This window comes from Carettochelys insculpta, chromosome 30, assembly GCF_033958435.1.
Source record: "Carettochelys insculpta isolate YL-2023 chromosome 30, ASM3395843v1, whole genome shotgun sequence".
Lineage (NCBI taxonomy): Eukaryota > Metazoa > Chordata > Testudines > Carettochelyidae > Carettochelys > Carettochelys insculpta.
The window spans coordinates 7,910,475-7,926,024 of NC_134166.1; the positions used below are offsets into that span (position 1 = coordinate 7,910,475).

At 49.0% G+C, this 15,550-nt stretch overlaps 1 protein-coding gene across 5 annotated transcripts; it reads left to right on the top strand.

Annotated features, from left to right (window-relative positions):
- Positions 1 to 307: 307 nt before the first annotated feature.
- Positions 308 to 13,847, top strand: LOC142003657 (acyl-coenzyme A thioesterase THEM4-like). 5 transcript variants are annotated; one of them, XM_074980789.1, is made up of 8 exons: positions 308 to 556; positions 1,066 to 1,269; positions 5,341 to 5,500; positions 7,783 to 7,948; positions 8,090 to 8,160; positions 10,807 to 10,931; positions 11,802 to 11,845; positions 12,537 to 13,847. In XM_074980789.1, the coding sequence occupies exons 2-8, from the start codon at positions 1,132 to 1,134 to the stop codon at positions 12,640 to 12,642; spliced, it is 810 nt and encodes a 269-aa protein (XP_074836890.1). In that variant the 5' UTR covers positions 308 to 556; positions 1,066 to 1,131; the 3' UTR covers positions 12,643 to 13,847. The 5 variants fall into 5 exon arrangements, with proteins under 5 accessions (XP_074836890.1, XP_074836891.1, XP_074836888.1 ...); XM_074980790.1 differs by having other exon boundaries at positions 308 to 496; positions 8,090 to 8,206; XM_074980787.1 differs by having other exon boundaries at positions 308 to 496.
- The last annotated feature ends 1,703 nt before the right edge of the window (positions 13,848 to 15,550 follow it).

Sequence of the window (15,550 nt, forward strand, 5' to 3'; positions counted from 1 at the left end):
ATATAGGGCAACAGACAGGCCTAAGGAACTATATAAGGACCTGGAAGGTTTGTGTAGGGTCCTATAGGGGATCTGGGGGAGAACTATGCGAGCTTGATGAGCCTGAGGGAGCTATGGGTAAGCTGAGGATAATTACATGGGCCTCTATAGAGTCTGGGAGGGGCTACAAGGGCTACAGCGGAACTCAGGAACGATTCTATAGGGTCTGCGGCGAGCCCTGCGGGTGCCGCTCTACATGGGACGGCAGGGGGCGCTGTCTATGGGCGGGGAATCGCACGAGGCCCCGCCCACGGGACGGGAACGAGACTGCGGCTTTCCAGCGTCTCCAGGTTCCCCTGGCAAACGAGGACCGCGGCGCCGGAAGCGTCAGCCTGGTCACGCGCCGCAGCATCGCAGCCGGTCGGGGGGGCGGGGGTTGCCGGCGGAGCTCGTGGGAGGGCAGGAGTGGAGCCGGCGGGTCAGTTGATAGCGCTGCCGCCAGGTCTGAGGGTTAAAGGTCAGCGGGAAGCTCCTCCCCCCCCCCCGTACAGCTGGGGTCAGCTCAGAGCCGCCTAAGGTTAGAGATCCGGGCGGATCCCTGCTGGGGCCGGGAAGTCATTCCGGGGTCAGAGGTCACTCAGTGTCCTGGGGGAGGTCATCGTGCGAGTTCAAGGTCAGGCTGTTGCCCCTCCCCCCCCCGGCTCCTCGCAACACCCCCCAATTCCTTGCTGGGAGCTGCTGTAGCCTGGCCCTGGGAGGGGCCCTAAGCCAGGCCCCTCCGAGCCCTTGTCGGGTTAGCGGTGCAGCCGCAAGCTGTAAAGCCACGTGCTGGGGTTACAGCCTGGCTGAGGCCAGTCTGCTCCCTGCTGGGTCCCTGGTAGGGGAGACGGGGAGGGCGGGTTGCTGTCAAAATCCCTGTCCAGCCTTTGCCTCCACTGAGCTCGGTGGAATTTCCCACCATGCTGCTAGTGAGCACTTGTGAAATCACCCTCTGGTGAGCACACCCCCTCTGAAGTCACCAGAAGCCTGAACCAAGGGGCTCTTGTTCATGGCACCTGGCAGCATCGTTGACTTCCTTTACTACAGTGGCAACATTGAGGGCTGTGTCCCCCAGAGCAAGGCTCAACGTTTGGTATCTCTGCAGTAGAAGCCATGTGGAGAAATTGTGTGAGGCTGATGTGGAGGCTTGGTCACAGTGCAGTCCTCTGCCCAGGCATAAAGGTATCACGGTGCCGAGTCATTGGAGGGTTCATTCCTGCTGCTCCGTGCAGTCCACTCTGGAATGCGGTGGTGAGTACCGGTTCCCTGTTTGAGAGATGCACAGGCCGAGCAGGGGACAGGGAGTCATAAAAGGTTTTCAGACGCAACTGGGTTGCTGTCCATCTTTGTCAAAAGTGGCCACTCATCTGGGTTGATTTGATTTTGGGTGCCTGGTTTGGGTGTCTGCTTTACAGGGGTGCAGAAACTCTGCAGGACTTATGAAAATTAGGCCACAGTGTCTCAGCTTGAACTCAGAGATGTTAAGGTATCTACAAAAGTGGTCAGTGTTAAACTTCTCAACCTGTCTGCTGCCCAATTCCCCATCATTAGATAAGGGAGGGAAATCTCTTGGAGCGGGAGGGAAGCTTTCCATCATATGGCATTGGGCTTTATATAATTGCCAAATAGTAGTAGTAGTAGTGAATTTTGAAAACAGTTAAGAACAGGTCACATCTAAATAATTTTATGTAAAAGTCCAGCATTGAGCTACAGTTCAAATGTATTTTTAAAGGTGACTCTTCTCTTGCTTGCCTGTCTAATCATTAAGATAGAGAAAAACTATTCTGATGCAATAGAGATGTAAAACAGGAGAGAAGTGTCTTATAGTCATTCCCCTGGTGCCTCAGTGAAAGCTGTATGTTGGTTTTAAACCATGTTCTGTGCTAAGAGAATGAATGAGTGGCTCTGTTTGCAATGCTATTGTGATGAAAGTATAGGAGTCTGGGAGCAGAAGGCCACTTCTCTGAAAATAATGAGAGGAAGATATCTTGTCTGGAATGTGAAGCATTTAACAGCACCATGTTACAACAAAGCTGGTTTTGCCTTTCTTAAACATAACAAATTAATATACAGTCATATCCCAAGATACACCCATTTGGGTTACGAGAATTCGACTTTACAAGGAGTTTCATGTAATACCCCTACTTCGGCTTAGGAGGCATTTCTTCGCATTTACGAGGACTGATTTGGATTTTGTGCGCCTCAGCAGGACGTGGCCGCCCTGCAGCAGGAGAAAGGCCGCAGCTCCAGGCAATGGCTGCCCACAGCTGTTGCCCGCCCAGCGCATCTCTCTGCAGCACCTGCTGGCGGTTTCCTGGAGCCCCTGGCCGGCCACAGCGGGCACCCATCTCCAGAGCCAGGAGAGGAGGGGACAGTGCCCATCCGTGGAGCCACCACCACGAGCACCTCGGCCCACCTGTCTTTACCTTGACACTGCTGTGGCTGGTCTGGGTCTCCGCCTCAGTGCTGCAGCAGCGGTGCACCTCAGCCCGGCCGGTGGCCGCGGGCTCCCTGGGTTGCAGGCCGGGTCCGGGCAGAGGCTGGTGGCTCTGGTAGGTGAGCACCGAGGGGATAGAGTTAGCCGGGTCGGTCTTGACGAAGAGGCCATGCAGGGGGGTGGAGGCGCGGTGCGAGGAGGTAGACTCATCCGAATCCTGGCAGTAGATCAAGCTGCTCTGCAAGACGTGGCTGCTGGGCGCACAGCCCATCCTGGCCCCCAGGCCCTGGTTCAATCCCCCTGCCTCCTCTGCAGCCCTAATCCACCCCAGGCTCAACCCTCCTGACATCCTCCCACAGCCCCAACCCACCACTAGGCTTAACCCTCCCCTAACTACCCCAGTCCCAAGACTTACTGTCAAAAGGAGCTCCAAGTGCTCCTGCTGCTTCCCTGACTGCAGAACGTGCATTCTGCCAGGGAAAAAGCCGTCCTTGACTCACACAAAATTCCAGTTATGCGAGGGTGCATGGGAACACAACCGTCACATAAATTAAGGCAGTACAGCAATCAAAATGTCATTTGTTATATAAACTAAGGATGTGTTAGGTAGAGAATATAATTTGGACTGGATAAGGCTGTGCTGGGACCCCTAACAAAGACAGTCCTCTAGCCTGTGTCACTGCATGCCAGTGTCTGTCATCTGGTCAACCATTATTCCAACCAATAAAGAGAGAGAACAATAATTATGTAAACCGAACATAAGACGATTTATTAAGAAGTGATAGTTTACAGTGAACAGACCAAGAGCGAGAGAGAAAACTAATCAAATAACATGAACACCCTAATCATAACAGTCAGTCCCAAATCAATCAGTACCCACATGTTTATGATTTACCCTTCTTCAAAGTTCCAGACGGGTTGCCCAGGACCTTCTGCTGTTGGGCTAGTTTAAAGCCCATTGGGAGGAGCACTGGTGCAGTCCCTCAGTGGTGAGTTAATGGTACACTGATCTCAAGTCCTTGATGTTGCAAGTGGTAATGTCTCATGTGGCGAGTCCTGCGGTGTCTGGTACTCGTTGCTGGTGGAAGCCCGCACCACTCTGCCTCTTGGATGGGCAGCACCGCCAAAGGCTCAGTGCTGGCCTTATATTGCCCTTGTGGCGGGAAAAATTATATAATCAAGCCCCTGAAGGAAGACCCCTTAGGAGGTGCTGAGGCGATTCAGGAAAGGCGGGAAGAATCTGCTGTGTCAGAATGACTTAACAAAACTCAACCCTCCATTTTGGGACTCCCTGTAAAATAAGGGCTCTGTCTGGGACATGTGGCCGTCCTCCATTTTGAGGCTTGAACAACTTGGGTGTTTTGGGTTTCACTCCCAACAGATGTTATAGATTAACTGGTAACCCTCATCCTAAATGGATGAGGCTCAGCAGTTCTGGTTAACGGGTAGGGGTAGTTTGGAAATGTTTCTAGTAGGTAGCCCTAATGTGCCAATAATGCTAACTGTGTTACAGGGAGCAGTCTACTGAACAATAACACACTATGGTGTATGGGCCAAAACTTGAGGTTTGAAGACCTAAGGGCAAGAGAGAAGTTTCCACAGGCTTTGGTGGTTTTTCTTCAAATGAAGTATTATTTTTTTAAAATGAAACTTTGATCTGCTAGGGTTTATAACCTGACAGCAAAGGTGCTGAACTGAAGCTGATTGTAATCAAGAGCAAAACTGACTTTATTGGTGTGTGGTACGGTCACTTAATATAGCATCCATAATGACTGTAAATTAGATTTGGAAGTTTGTAAGTTAAGTTTTTAAAAAGACTCAACTGCAAGTCTGTGTTTACAGACCAATATCTTGCTGGCCCATTAAAATATACTCTGTTTATTTGGAAGAAAAATTATATATTGCTGATTTGATGCCATTTAGGAAGTGCATCCTGAGCCGAGTGGGAGGAACTACTGCTTTTCTACCCTTGGAAAGATGTTAAGAATAGTTGGCTAATATTCAGTCTAACTAGAACTAATCTCACTAGATAATAGCTGGACAAGATGGGGAGTTGACAGACCACGTCAGTCTTCAGATAGGTGACAGACTGTTATAAAGATAACAGTGATCAGTTGTTCTCCATGTCGCCTGAGGTGAGAAGTAATTTGCTTAATCTGCAGCACGTGAGATTTAGGTTAAATGTTGGCGAACCCCGCGGATTATAAGTCTTGCCAAGCATTGGCATGAGTTGCCAAGGGAGGTTTTGGAATCCCCATCATTGGAGGTTTTTACAAGTAGGTAAAACAAATTAATCCTTAATCCTGCCATGAATTTAGGGGACCAGACAAGATAACCTTTCAAGGTCCCTTCTGCTCCTATGATTCTATGATTGTTATGAAACACATGTCAGGCACTGTGTATGTTTACTTGGAGCTGCTTCAGTGTCGGGGACTGACCTAGAGGACCTCTAAAATCCATTCAAACCCTAGGTATTTAGGAGCTGTGCTTATGTGACTCTGGATTTGTGTAGCAGTTGATTCTTTCTTGTGACTGTTCAGTTTTCACTAGGTAAATAACAGCATCCATTCATTGCATGGGAACTTTCTCACAGAAAGTAAATGGGAGTATGATGTTTTCCAAAAGGGGGAATTCATATGCATTTCTTATTTTCTTATGATTTTCAGGGTGGAGAATCACCAAATAAATTCATGATTTAAATCAAGTTACCAGAAAAGCTAAGACTGACTCTGCTTAGACTACAACTGGCTGGCTCTTTGCCTTCTCAGATGGGTTGAAGTAAAGTTTTCATCGTGCTTTGAAGGCTCGACATGCTATATGAATGCTAACCAGGGTTCCTAGGAAATGGTCATCAGCTTCATGGTATTTTAACAATTTCTTTTCAGGCCTGGGTCTGTCAGTCCCAACGATTGAAGGATTATGCCCTCCCCAACTCCAGCTGGAGCCAGGACATGATGAATTTGTATAGCAGGTTCCTGGAGATGTGTAAAGATGGGACGTGGAAAAGGATTCCTTCCTACAGCACTAATGTTGCTCATCTACCAGGCAAGACTTTTGTGTGTGTCTGTCTTGAATTCTGGATAAAATATTTGCCCCATTTCAGGGGTGGGGAACCTTTTATGGGCTGGGATCCCTGACCCAGAGAAAAATTAGTCAGGGGCCATGCATAAGTGATAAGCAAGAGACAGAAAACCCCTCATGGACCTGGCCCCAAGTGAGAATGAGGGGAAAAAAGCCCTCACCAGATATGGCTCCCCAACTGAGCCTAGAAAAAGACACCTCGCTCCCCTCAAGTTTGATGGGGAGGGGCAGGAGGAGGGTGCTGAGGCTCAGGGTTTACCCCCTCCCCCCGGGCCAGATTAACTCTTCAGGTGGCCTGTGGCTAGTAGATTTTGTGGGGGGGGGCCCTAGGTTCTGGGGTAGGGCTGAAATGAGGGGTTCAGTATTCAGTGGGGGGTGGGGGGATGCAGGAGGGTCTGGGAAGGGTGTAAGAGTGGGCTGGGAAGGTGGGGAGTGGGATGGAGATGCGGGTCCAGGTGGTAGGGAGGGTTCAGGAATGGGGTGGGAGGTCTGGGTGGGAGGAAGATGGGGTGGGGGTGCTGGGTATGGGTGAGAGGAAGAGGGAGGAACTGTGCAGGAGATTGGGGCACCTACCTGGTACAGCTCTAGGAGTGGAGGGTGAGGTGACACTTGTGGCTCCACACAGCTCTGTGTGCTGCAAGATAACACTCCCTGCAGGCGCTGCCCCTGCCGCTCTCATTGGCCACAATTCCCAGCCAGTGGGAGTGATGGGGCGATGCCTGAAGGAAGCACCTCTCTGCAGTGCACAGGGGCTTCTCCTCACCCCTGCCAGGCAGAGCTGTTGGGCTCGGTCCAGTCTCACTTGCCATGATCGGTCCTGTGAGATTTGGGCTCCCTCTTTCTCCAGCTGGGGAGCTGGCCGCGGGCTAGTTGGAGCACTAGCACTGGCTTGCCCCACTGCAGATGTGAAGGAGTGGGAAGCCTCAAGCCTCACAGGCCGGATCAAGGCAAGCCACAGGCTGGATCTGACCCACAGGCCATAGGTTCCCCGCCCAGCCCTACTTCCATACCTTGTCTAGTATGTGAGGGGATTGCCACTAAAGCCATGAAGACACCAACTGGATCACTGACTTGAGTTTTCCTCCATCAATGCTGGTGTAAATTCAGAATCCTGCTAGGATGGTCAATGGAGTTAGGTTGGTGTAACTGAGGGGAAAATCAGACCCACTCTTTACCCTGGGTGTTTTGTTGCTGTCACCACTAACCCTCTCACATGGCTGGCAGTGTGTAAATATCAACTCCAGCTCTAACAAACTGTCTGTTCACTCTCCTACTTGTAAGTGCCTGTTCTGGATCAGACCAGTGAGCCATCCTGTCTGTGCCAGTGGCTAGTAATACTCCTGCCAGAGTGAATAACTATGCAAAGATGGGGTTTCATCCCAACCCCAAGGAGCTGACTGCTCAGTTGAGATCCTGAACCTTGAGGGCTGATACCCCTTATTACCTCTCTATCCAGCTAATGTAATTCTGTTCCGATCGGTAACTAATCTTTTTGACTCCTGCCTCTGTCGTCTTGTGGCCGGTATCACAAGAAGTCATTTACCAAATAGAATATCTATAGAACTCCTTTTCCATTACATCTCCGTGCATGGATCTAAACATTCCCCTCCCTCTGTGCTGTCCAAAGTGCACTGTTTCTGCTGCAACTGTTTGTGTTTCTTTCCACGTCTCCCTGTAGGCACAGAATATGCTCCCAGTCTGCCAAACCATTAGCCTCTCCTGCAGACTCAGGTACCTGGAGGTGCCCATAAGGCAGTGTTATTTATTCACTTCCTAAAAACAAACAGGGCCCAGCCCCCACACTCCACCACCTTACTGTCTTTTCATCCTCTGAGCTTCTGATTGCATCTGAGCCTGTCTGCGTTTGGTGGCTGGCTCAGCAGTAAGTACTTTGTCACAGCTCATCAAACAGTGACTATTCACACTTCACCTGTGAGCTAGTGGATGAGAATGAATGAGAACTAGAAAGTGAAATTGACTAGCCTAGCTTTATAGTTCAACCTAATTAAATGTGAAAAGCCTTAGTGGCTGAAAATTGTAAAATCTGAGTTATAGCAATCCAAGGGGTCATCAGCCAGACATGTAATGGATTTAGGCCCAGATTCACAAAGGCATTCAGGTGCCTAATGTCACCTGAGATCTTCGTGCATCTGAGCTTTAGTTTTTAGCCTTGGGTTGTCCCTTTAATTCCAAACATCTTTGCACCTGTCCACTCATTTGATGTTCCTTTCCTTCCCCCTGACTAGAATCGCTGAATGTAGTCTCTAAGAAGGACTGGAAGGAAACTCGCCTGTTCCCCAGAAACATGGATACCGAAGGTGTAGGCTTCGAATATGCCATGTTCTTTAACCCGTCTGAGAAAAGGATGGTGTGCCTGTTTCAGCCAGGCCCCTATCTGGAAGGGCCTCCTGGGTGAGGTGTTCATATTCACTATCCTACCGGCGAGTACCGATGCGATTACCTGCAATTGATTCCAGTGGGAGAGCAGCAGCTCTTATGCCTCGAGGTTGTGTTCAGTCATCTCTTATGTCTCCTTTCTCGTCTGCCTTCCAGGTTTGCCCACGGTGGATCCACTGCTACGATCATCGACAGCACTGTTGGGGGCTGTGCTATATTTGTTGCTGGTGGGTTGAAGGTGATGACCGCTAACCTTAGTATAAATTACAAGAAGTAAGTGAGCAAAGGGTTTCCCTGTTACTTCAGGGCCCACCTGGAAACTCGGGGGGGCTTACAACAGTGCAAAGAAATTGTAAGCTCTGTGGGGCGGGGCCCAGCTTCTAGGTCTGTGCTTGTGCAGCATCTACTGCAGCGATGGACAACCTAGACTGGTGAGAGGGCTGCCTGACTGGCCCTGCATCTCTGTGGGCTGCAAGATTGTTGTAGCCAAGAGAGTGTCCCAGGCAAGGGTAGTTGTGCTCAGTGCGCCAACTTGCCTAGATGTTGTGGGCTGTGCTGACTGAGTCATAGCAGCACTTTGATTGCATGCAGAGGTAGTGCAAGGCTCTCGCAGTCAGAGTGTAATCAGCACAAACCTCACTTCCGTGTCCTTGCTTTACATGTCACTTTAATAATACTGGTAGGAAAAACTACACAGAAAGCAGCAGAATCTGGCAACCTGAAATGTGGGTGGAATAAGTTTTATGTGCACTAAGGCATATGGACATGTGGCATATACTGCCAGCTGTGGGCGCTCTGCTAATCAGCTGGGTGGCACCTGGATCTCTCCTGGGTGGCCGCCCACGTGCTCAGCTTACAGGGATCACTGGCTACAGGTTGCCCACCACTGATCTAGTGCCACAGGTCTGTAACTAGGGGACAAATAATAACTTGTGTCCTGCTCTGGAATGGTTTGACAACTCCAACCTTTCTAGATGAATAGGGCTGTAAATCTAAGAGCACCGAGTATGCTTTCAGCTCAGCCAGCAATACTATTGACTGGGCACAAACCAGTCGCTCATCAATGTTCCTTCATTATTTTCTGTTCACTTGCAGAATAAATTTTATTACGTGCACGAGGCATCACCAGCAGAAACTGAAAAACTAGATTTGAGAGCTACATATTTTTAAAACGTTACCATCTGGATAATTACTCTAGCTAGGCCAGCTTAGGCATTTGAGAGCTCACTAGTCAAAGAGTTCTTCAAGTGCGAGAGAAGTAAAAATGAACTGCATAGACAGTCAAAACACTAAATAACACAGTTTGAAAGAGAAGGACATTATGGAGAATATAGGTACGTTGCAAGAACTATCAAATTAGAATAATACAAGTATATATTGGGGAGTGAGTGTAAAAGACTGCATGTGAGTTTGTGTGAGAGACTGAGATGGTAGGTGGGTGACAGACTGTGTGGGTGACACAGATTGCATGTGTGGAGGTGAAATAGAGAGACAGGGTGTGTGGCAGCTGTTGCTGGGTTCATGTCTCAGGAACCTCATGCCTGTCTCTTTAAGACACTTAACTGTCCTGCTCTGTTCCTGAGCCCTGTTAGCTCCCCTGCCATGCAGAGATGAGGTATAAGTGGAGAGAGGGAAGGAGGGAGAGAGAGAGAGTGTGTGTGTGTAAGTAAGCTGGCTGCAGGAGAAAGCTCAGAAACACAGCGCTGCCTCTTTAAGAAAGGCAGGCAGTCACCCACCACTGACTTCAGCAGCATGGTGTTCTGCTGAGCTGGGCTGTCCCCCCACATCTCTGTTCCATGGAGATGGGGTGCAGGGGAAAGGGGATACCCTGACATCAGCACTGTCATGTTCCCCCACCATCCCGTTCTGTACTGCTAGCAGGAAGGTCCCTCCTGGCAGCAGGTGAAGGATGGAGCAATGTGGGGGAGGGAGACCTGAACACACATTGCTGGCTGTGAGTGCTCTGCAAATCAGCTGAGTGGCCTGTGACTCTCTCCTGCTTGGCTGCACATGCACACAGCTTACAGGAACGTAGCACTGGTTGGGATCTGGGTTCAGACTCCCTTTATGCTCTGGGCCTAGCACTAGATTTTTTTGTTTCTGGTCCCCATCTGTGAAATGGGGGCACCACCTCTTTGCATCACTGGCGTGTTGCACAGATAAGTAGGTCCTGCTGAGTAGTCCTCAGAAGAGCTGGTTCATGTCTATGCACAGCAGAGCAGTAGGACATCTAGGATGGCTCTGCAGGCACTGAAGTGACAGTGCGAATGACCATATGATGTTAGAGTGAAAACTAATATTGGAAGCCACTGCTTAGACTTGCTCTGCTCTCTGAACAGTAGAGCTTACTTGTTAAGGTCATGTTCTCAGCTCGAGCTTAATTACATTATCTTCTAGGGCCGTGGTGACCCATACAGTCGCCACTTGTGGCGAATAGGACACTGCATTGTGGCGGATGTGGCTCTCAAGCCACATTCACCACATTGCAGTAATGCAGCTCCTCCTGAGAGCTGCATGCGGAGAGGGCCATCCACCTGCTCCGCACACATGCCCCACTGTTTGGTGGGAGAAGTGCGTGGCAGTTCTGGCAAGTTGCTGGCATTTAAAATGGAGGGGCTAGGGGTGTCTGGCTCTGGGGGAGGGCATTCAGTTAGAGCAGGCGGTGGGGTGGGCTGTGGCAAATATGGAAAGAATTCTTTGAATTCCTATTGGACACCGCTATTAGGAAGTTCTAAATTTCTTTATCCACCACTAAAATGTAGCCACCTCTGGGGTGGAACACAGTGGCTGTTTAACAGCTCACAGGTACGCTACTCCACAGCATAGGAAAGGAAGTGGGATCTCACTAACAGTTGGCTGTTTTCTCCTCACAGTCCCATTCTGCTGGGTTCAGTGGTCTTGGTGGATAGCAAAGTGGACCAGATTGAGGGAAGGAAAATATTTCTGTCCTGTCAAATCAGGAGCATCGATGGCCAAACACTTCATGCAGAAGCAACAGGTAAGGATCCTGTGGGGGCCTTTCATAAATGAATCAGAATCTCTGGGCACTTGGCCTCGGGCCAGTCGGATAGGGCTGTTGGGAGCCTCAGACCTTCCATCCTAGTGACGGTAGCTTTGTGTGGGGAACAGAGGACGATCAGGTAAAGTGTGTGCTGTCCCACACTGATGTCTGGACGTAACAACAGTGAATGAACCCCTTGGGCATGGAGTCCTGTTTGAACCCTCCCTGAACCATCGGTCTCTACGTGACCCAGTCTTTCGCTGGGATGCTCTAGATGGCTCATCAGTGAGGGCTAAGCATTGTTCTCTGGAAGTACCTGTCTCCGTAGCAGCAGGCGCTGACATCTGTGAACCAGCCACAAGAGGGCAGCAAAGGCTTTTTCTGTTAAAACGCAGCGCACAGCACGGTCGGTCTACTTACCAGCCCTATCCCATTGAAGTCAGGGTGACCTCTGGTGCAAAGCTTCTTGCCAGAGGGTGATGCTAAACGGTTGAGGCCTTTACCTGGTCTCTTCTCTGTGTAAGATCCAAGCTGGCTGAAGCAGTAAGGAAATATCCAGCATTGGCCCTTGGTGTTTCCTTTGTGGAGGGCGATTGCAGCTCTAGCCTCTGTCCTCAGAGCCCCCTGTGTGTGCTGTTTTGGAGAGCTGTGAAAGGAGCAGAATCACAAAGCAGCATGAGTCAGATTTCTCCAGAGGAGCAGGTGTGCTCACCCAGTCTGACAGCAGCCCTGTGCTGTAGCTTGCAGAACACAGGGCAGCCACTGTGTCTCTTGGGGACATCCCAGGGCCGTGCATGCACATGGCTCTGTGTTTGCCACGACTGTGTCCTGAGCTGACACGTCCACCTTTCTTCTGTCCTGCTTTAGCCTTGTTTATCCAGCTGGACATCACGAAGTTCCTGCAGCCGCAGGTGAGCTCTCAGTGAGTCGTCTTGTCCTGTTGGAGAGCCAGGCCAAGAACTTCTGCATCTCTTTGCTTGCTAATTCCCTGCTCCGATCTCTCCTGCCTGGAAGCGAGAGCTGTGCCCCAGGGTTCTCCTGAGTAACAGTGATGTGGCGCAGATTCTTCTGCGCTCTTTGACTTTGAGGGGGGCCTCTCTGGAGGCCAGTTCTGCCCCTTGCTGTCCACTGCAGCTGCTGTGTCTTCCCACCTTCGGCAGGCCGGTCAGTATTTGATTAACCCCCGAACAAGAAGAACCCATTTGTTACCTGCTGTACAGAGAACTGCTGCTGGGAGTCATTGCTGTCTCAGGACTCCAGAGGCAGTGAGCTCTACATGTTGTTGGGTGGTAACAACTTACTGTGTTTTTTATCAAAGAACAAATGTAATTAACCCTTGGTGAGCCACTTACTGCACTGCCAGCCTATAGACTGTCTGTTTCTACGTGTATCTCTTACAACTGTTTCGGTAGGTCTGCTAGCCCTCTTGCCTGATGAAGAAGCTGGCATGCTACTTTGTGTTCCGGCATGCTGTCTGTCCTTTGCATCATACACTATCTAAATGTCTTGGGATGGATAATGGGCTGTGAAATATTGGTTCAGATCTGCTGATCTAAACCCACATTGTATCTATCCTCTTGGCTATGACCTATTCTCCTGTAGCAGGGTGAAGATGCTGGGGAGGCATTGTTTGCTTCCATGCCTAAAAGAGGATAAAGTGAACATAATTTGGTCCTCGTCATTGGCACTTAATGGACAGATCTGTTAGTGATGCCTGAGCCAGAAAAGAAACCAGCGTCTGCTCTCATACGAGCCAACACAGCAATTATTAAGTAAATCTGAGTCTGATTGTGGGATAGATCTTTGGACTTGGTAGGTGCCATCGTGCAAGAGTTTTGCAGAGAGATTTTTAGAGCTGATTGAAAATTTTCCATTAAAACCATTTTCTTGGGAGGGAGAATCTGGCCTTTGATCAAACAACATTTTTGCAAAAACTCTCCGCTCTCCACAGAAGACTGACTTGTTTCCCATTGAAAATGGAACGTGGGACTGGAAATTTTAGATTCTGAAATGCTGCTATATCTCAGGTGCATCCTACTCCTATTCCATAAGGGTTGGGATCCGCAGCCAGATGACATGTTCCATGATACGCAGTAGGCGTGTGTCCACCCGGATATGTGGCTTGCCTCACACGGGGATGAAGAAGCAAAGGCACCACTGCTGCATTTCAGATTTGCCGTATTTTAGGTTTTGATTTTAAAAACCGAAAGCTCCAAGTTCTTCTTGGAAGATGTAGATGAAGATGGAACTTTTTTGTGGGAAGCTGCCCCTCGCTTTCTGGCTAGCTCTAGAAAACTTTCCATAATGTAAGCCTTGTCTGAGGCGTATGAAAACCAGCTTAATGGAGAGCTGGTTTCTATACACTTGGAATGCGATTACAAACAAACCAAAATCTCTAGCAACAGGTCTTTTCCCTAAACAGCTAAACTTCTTTTCCCTTCAGTAACTCTGTTCTCCAGTGCCCTGATCCTGCATTAACTTTTGATAGCTGATCTCTGGACACTTTTTGCTGTTCGCTGTAAGTTGCCAGCGTGTGGTCACCTTTCCCTTGAAAACGAGTTATTTTTGCAGACTCCTGGATTCGCTTCCAAACTCTGCCACTGCCTCACGTGGCACTTTGACCTCTGTGTGCCTCATTTTTCTGACCTGCAAAATAAGTTTTGATGAAACTTGGAGAACAACGAGAGTTAATTGATCTTGGTCCAGTATTGTAAGTGCAAAGTATTTATTTTAGGTCTTTATTTGCATCTGAGATGTAAAGCAAGGAAAACGTTAATGGAACTAACAGAAGAAATATATGCAATGTTGTTTAGTTTTGTAGTTACCTTGCTGCAGTCTTGGTTCATTGGTGAGAATACAGGATGTTTTGCAGAAGCCTCCTGAGGAGTTTGCCTGTAGCGGTTGTCAAAGATAAATGGGATTTTAATTTGCTTACTAATGACTTGCAGAGATTTTTTTGCCTGTGCCCAGCACAGAAAGTTTGTGTCTGTGGGACCCAGGGCTTGCACTGCTTGCTGTGAATGGGACAACTTTAAATTTGTAGTGGAAATTGCTTCTTTTAAACATGTATCACTTGTGCAAAATCTAACATCAACAGCATTGTCCTGGCAGCCGCCTCTGGTCCTGCAGCTGCTTTGCTTCTGCACCCAGACAGAACTAATCAGCTGCAGGGTCTCTGAAGACATCCACGCAGTGTGCAGCGGCAGTTAGTAAGGCAAATAGGATGTTAGGAATTATTAAAAAAGGGATCGATAATAAGACAAAAGATATCATACTTCCCCTATATAAAACTATGGTACGCCCACATCTTGAGTACTGCATGCAGATGTGGTCTCCTCACCTCAAAGAAGATATATTGGCATTAGAAAAGGTTCAGAAAAGGGCGACTAAGATGATTAGGGGCTTGGAACGGGTCCCATATGGGGAGAGGCTAGAGAGACTGGGACTTTTCAGTTTGGAAAAGAGGCGATTGAGGGGCGATATGATAGAGGTATATAAAATCATGAATGGTGTGGAGAAAGTGAATATAGAAAAATTATTTACCTTTTCCCATAATACAAGAACTAGGAGACACCAAATGAAATTGATGGGTAGTAGGTTCAAAACTAATAAAAGGAAATTTTTCTTCACACAGTGCACAGTCAACCTGTGGAACTCCTTGCCCGAGGAGGCTGTGAAGGCCAGGACTCTATTAGGGTTTAAAAAAGAGCTTGATAAATTTTTGCAGGTTAGGTCCATAAATGGCTATTAGCCAGGAATAAAGTATGGTGCCCCAGCCTTCAGTACAAGGGCAGGAGATGGATGGCAGGAGATAAATCACTTGATCATTGTCTTCTATTCTCCTTCTCTGGGGCACCTGGCATTGGCCACCGTCGGCAGATGGGATGCTGGGCTGGATGGACCTTTGGTCTGACCCAGTATGGCCATTCTTATGTTCAGGGTCTCATCCAAGAACCAAGGTAGAGCAATTCTGTTGCTCAGTCCAGGCAGTTCAAGGAACTCCCAGATGCTGGGGATGGGGCGCATGCATTAAATGCATACAGAAATGACCCTGCAGCTGAGCCTTTGTAGCCAACAGTTGATGTGGTCTGTGGAATCACAATGTGTCCACAGCTGGCAGCAGGGAAGTGTGTTGATTGGGATCTCTGCCATGTGCTGTCTACTCGTGCTCAGTCTAGATACCAGCCTGGTTTAAAACCGGCTGCATCTGAGCTGTGTCCATGCTCCTGCAGTTGTTGGATGGTGGGAGAATATGTCTAAAAAGTGTCACCATAGACACAATCTAGTGCAGAGTGCTCCAGAGCCTGAAAGCGACCAGGCTAGTTCCACCTTCAGAGCTGCTTGAAGAACAAAAATAAGCCCAGGGCAGCAGTGCAGCAAATCAGATCAGGATGTGAAGCTGGAATAATTGTTCCCCATTAAGGCAGCTCTGGTAAGGAAATTGCTCACAGCCGAGTGAGTCTTTCTGATAGGGCAGGGATTCCCAACCTATGGGTCAGGACCCAAACATGGGTCGCCAGTAGATTTTCTAAGGGTCATCAGCTGGGCGGCTCCAGACCACATATGGCTCTTTAAGGAGCCATTTGCAGCCCTGCTGCTGCTGCTACTCACTCCTC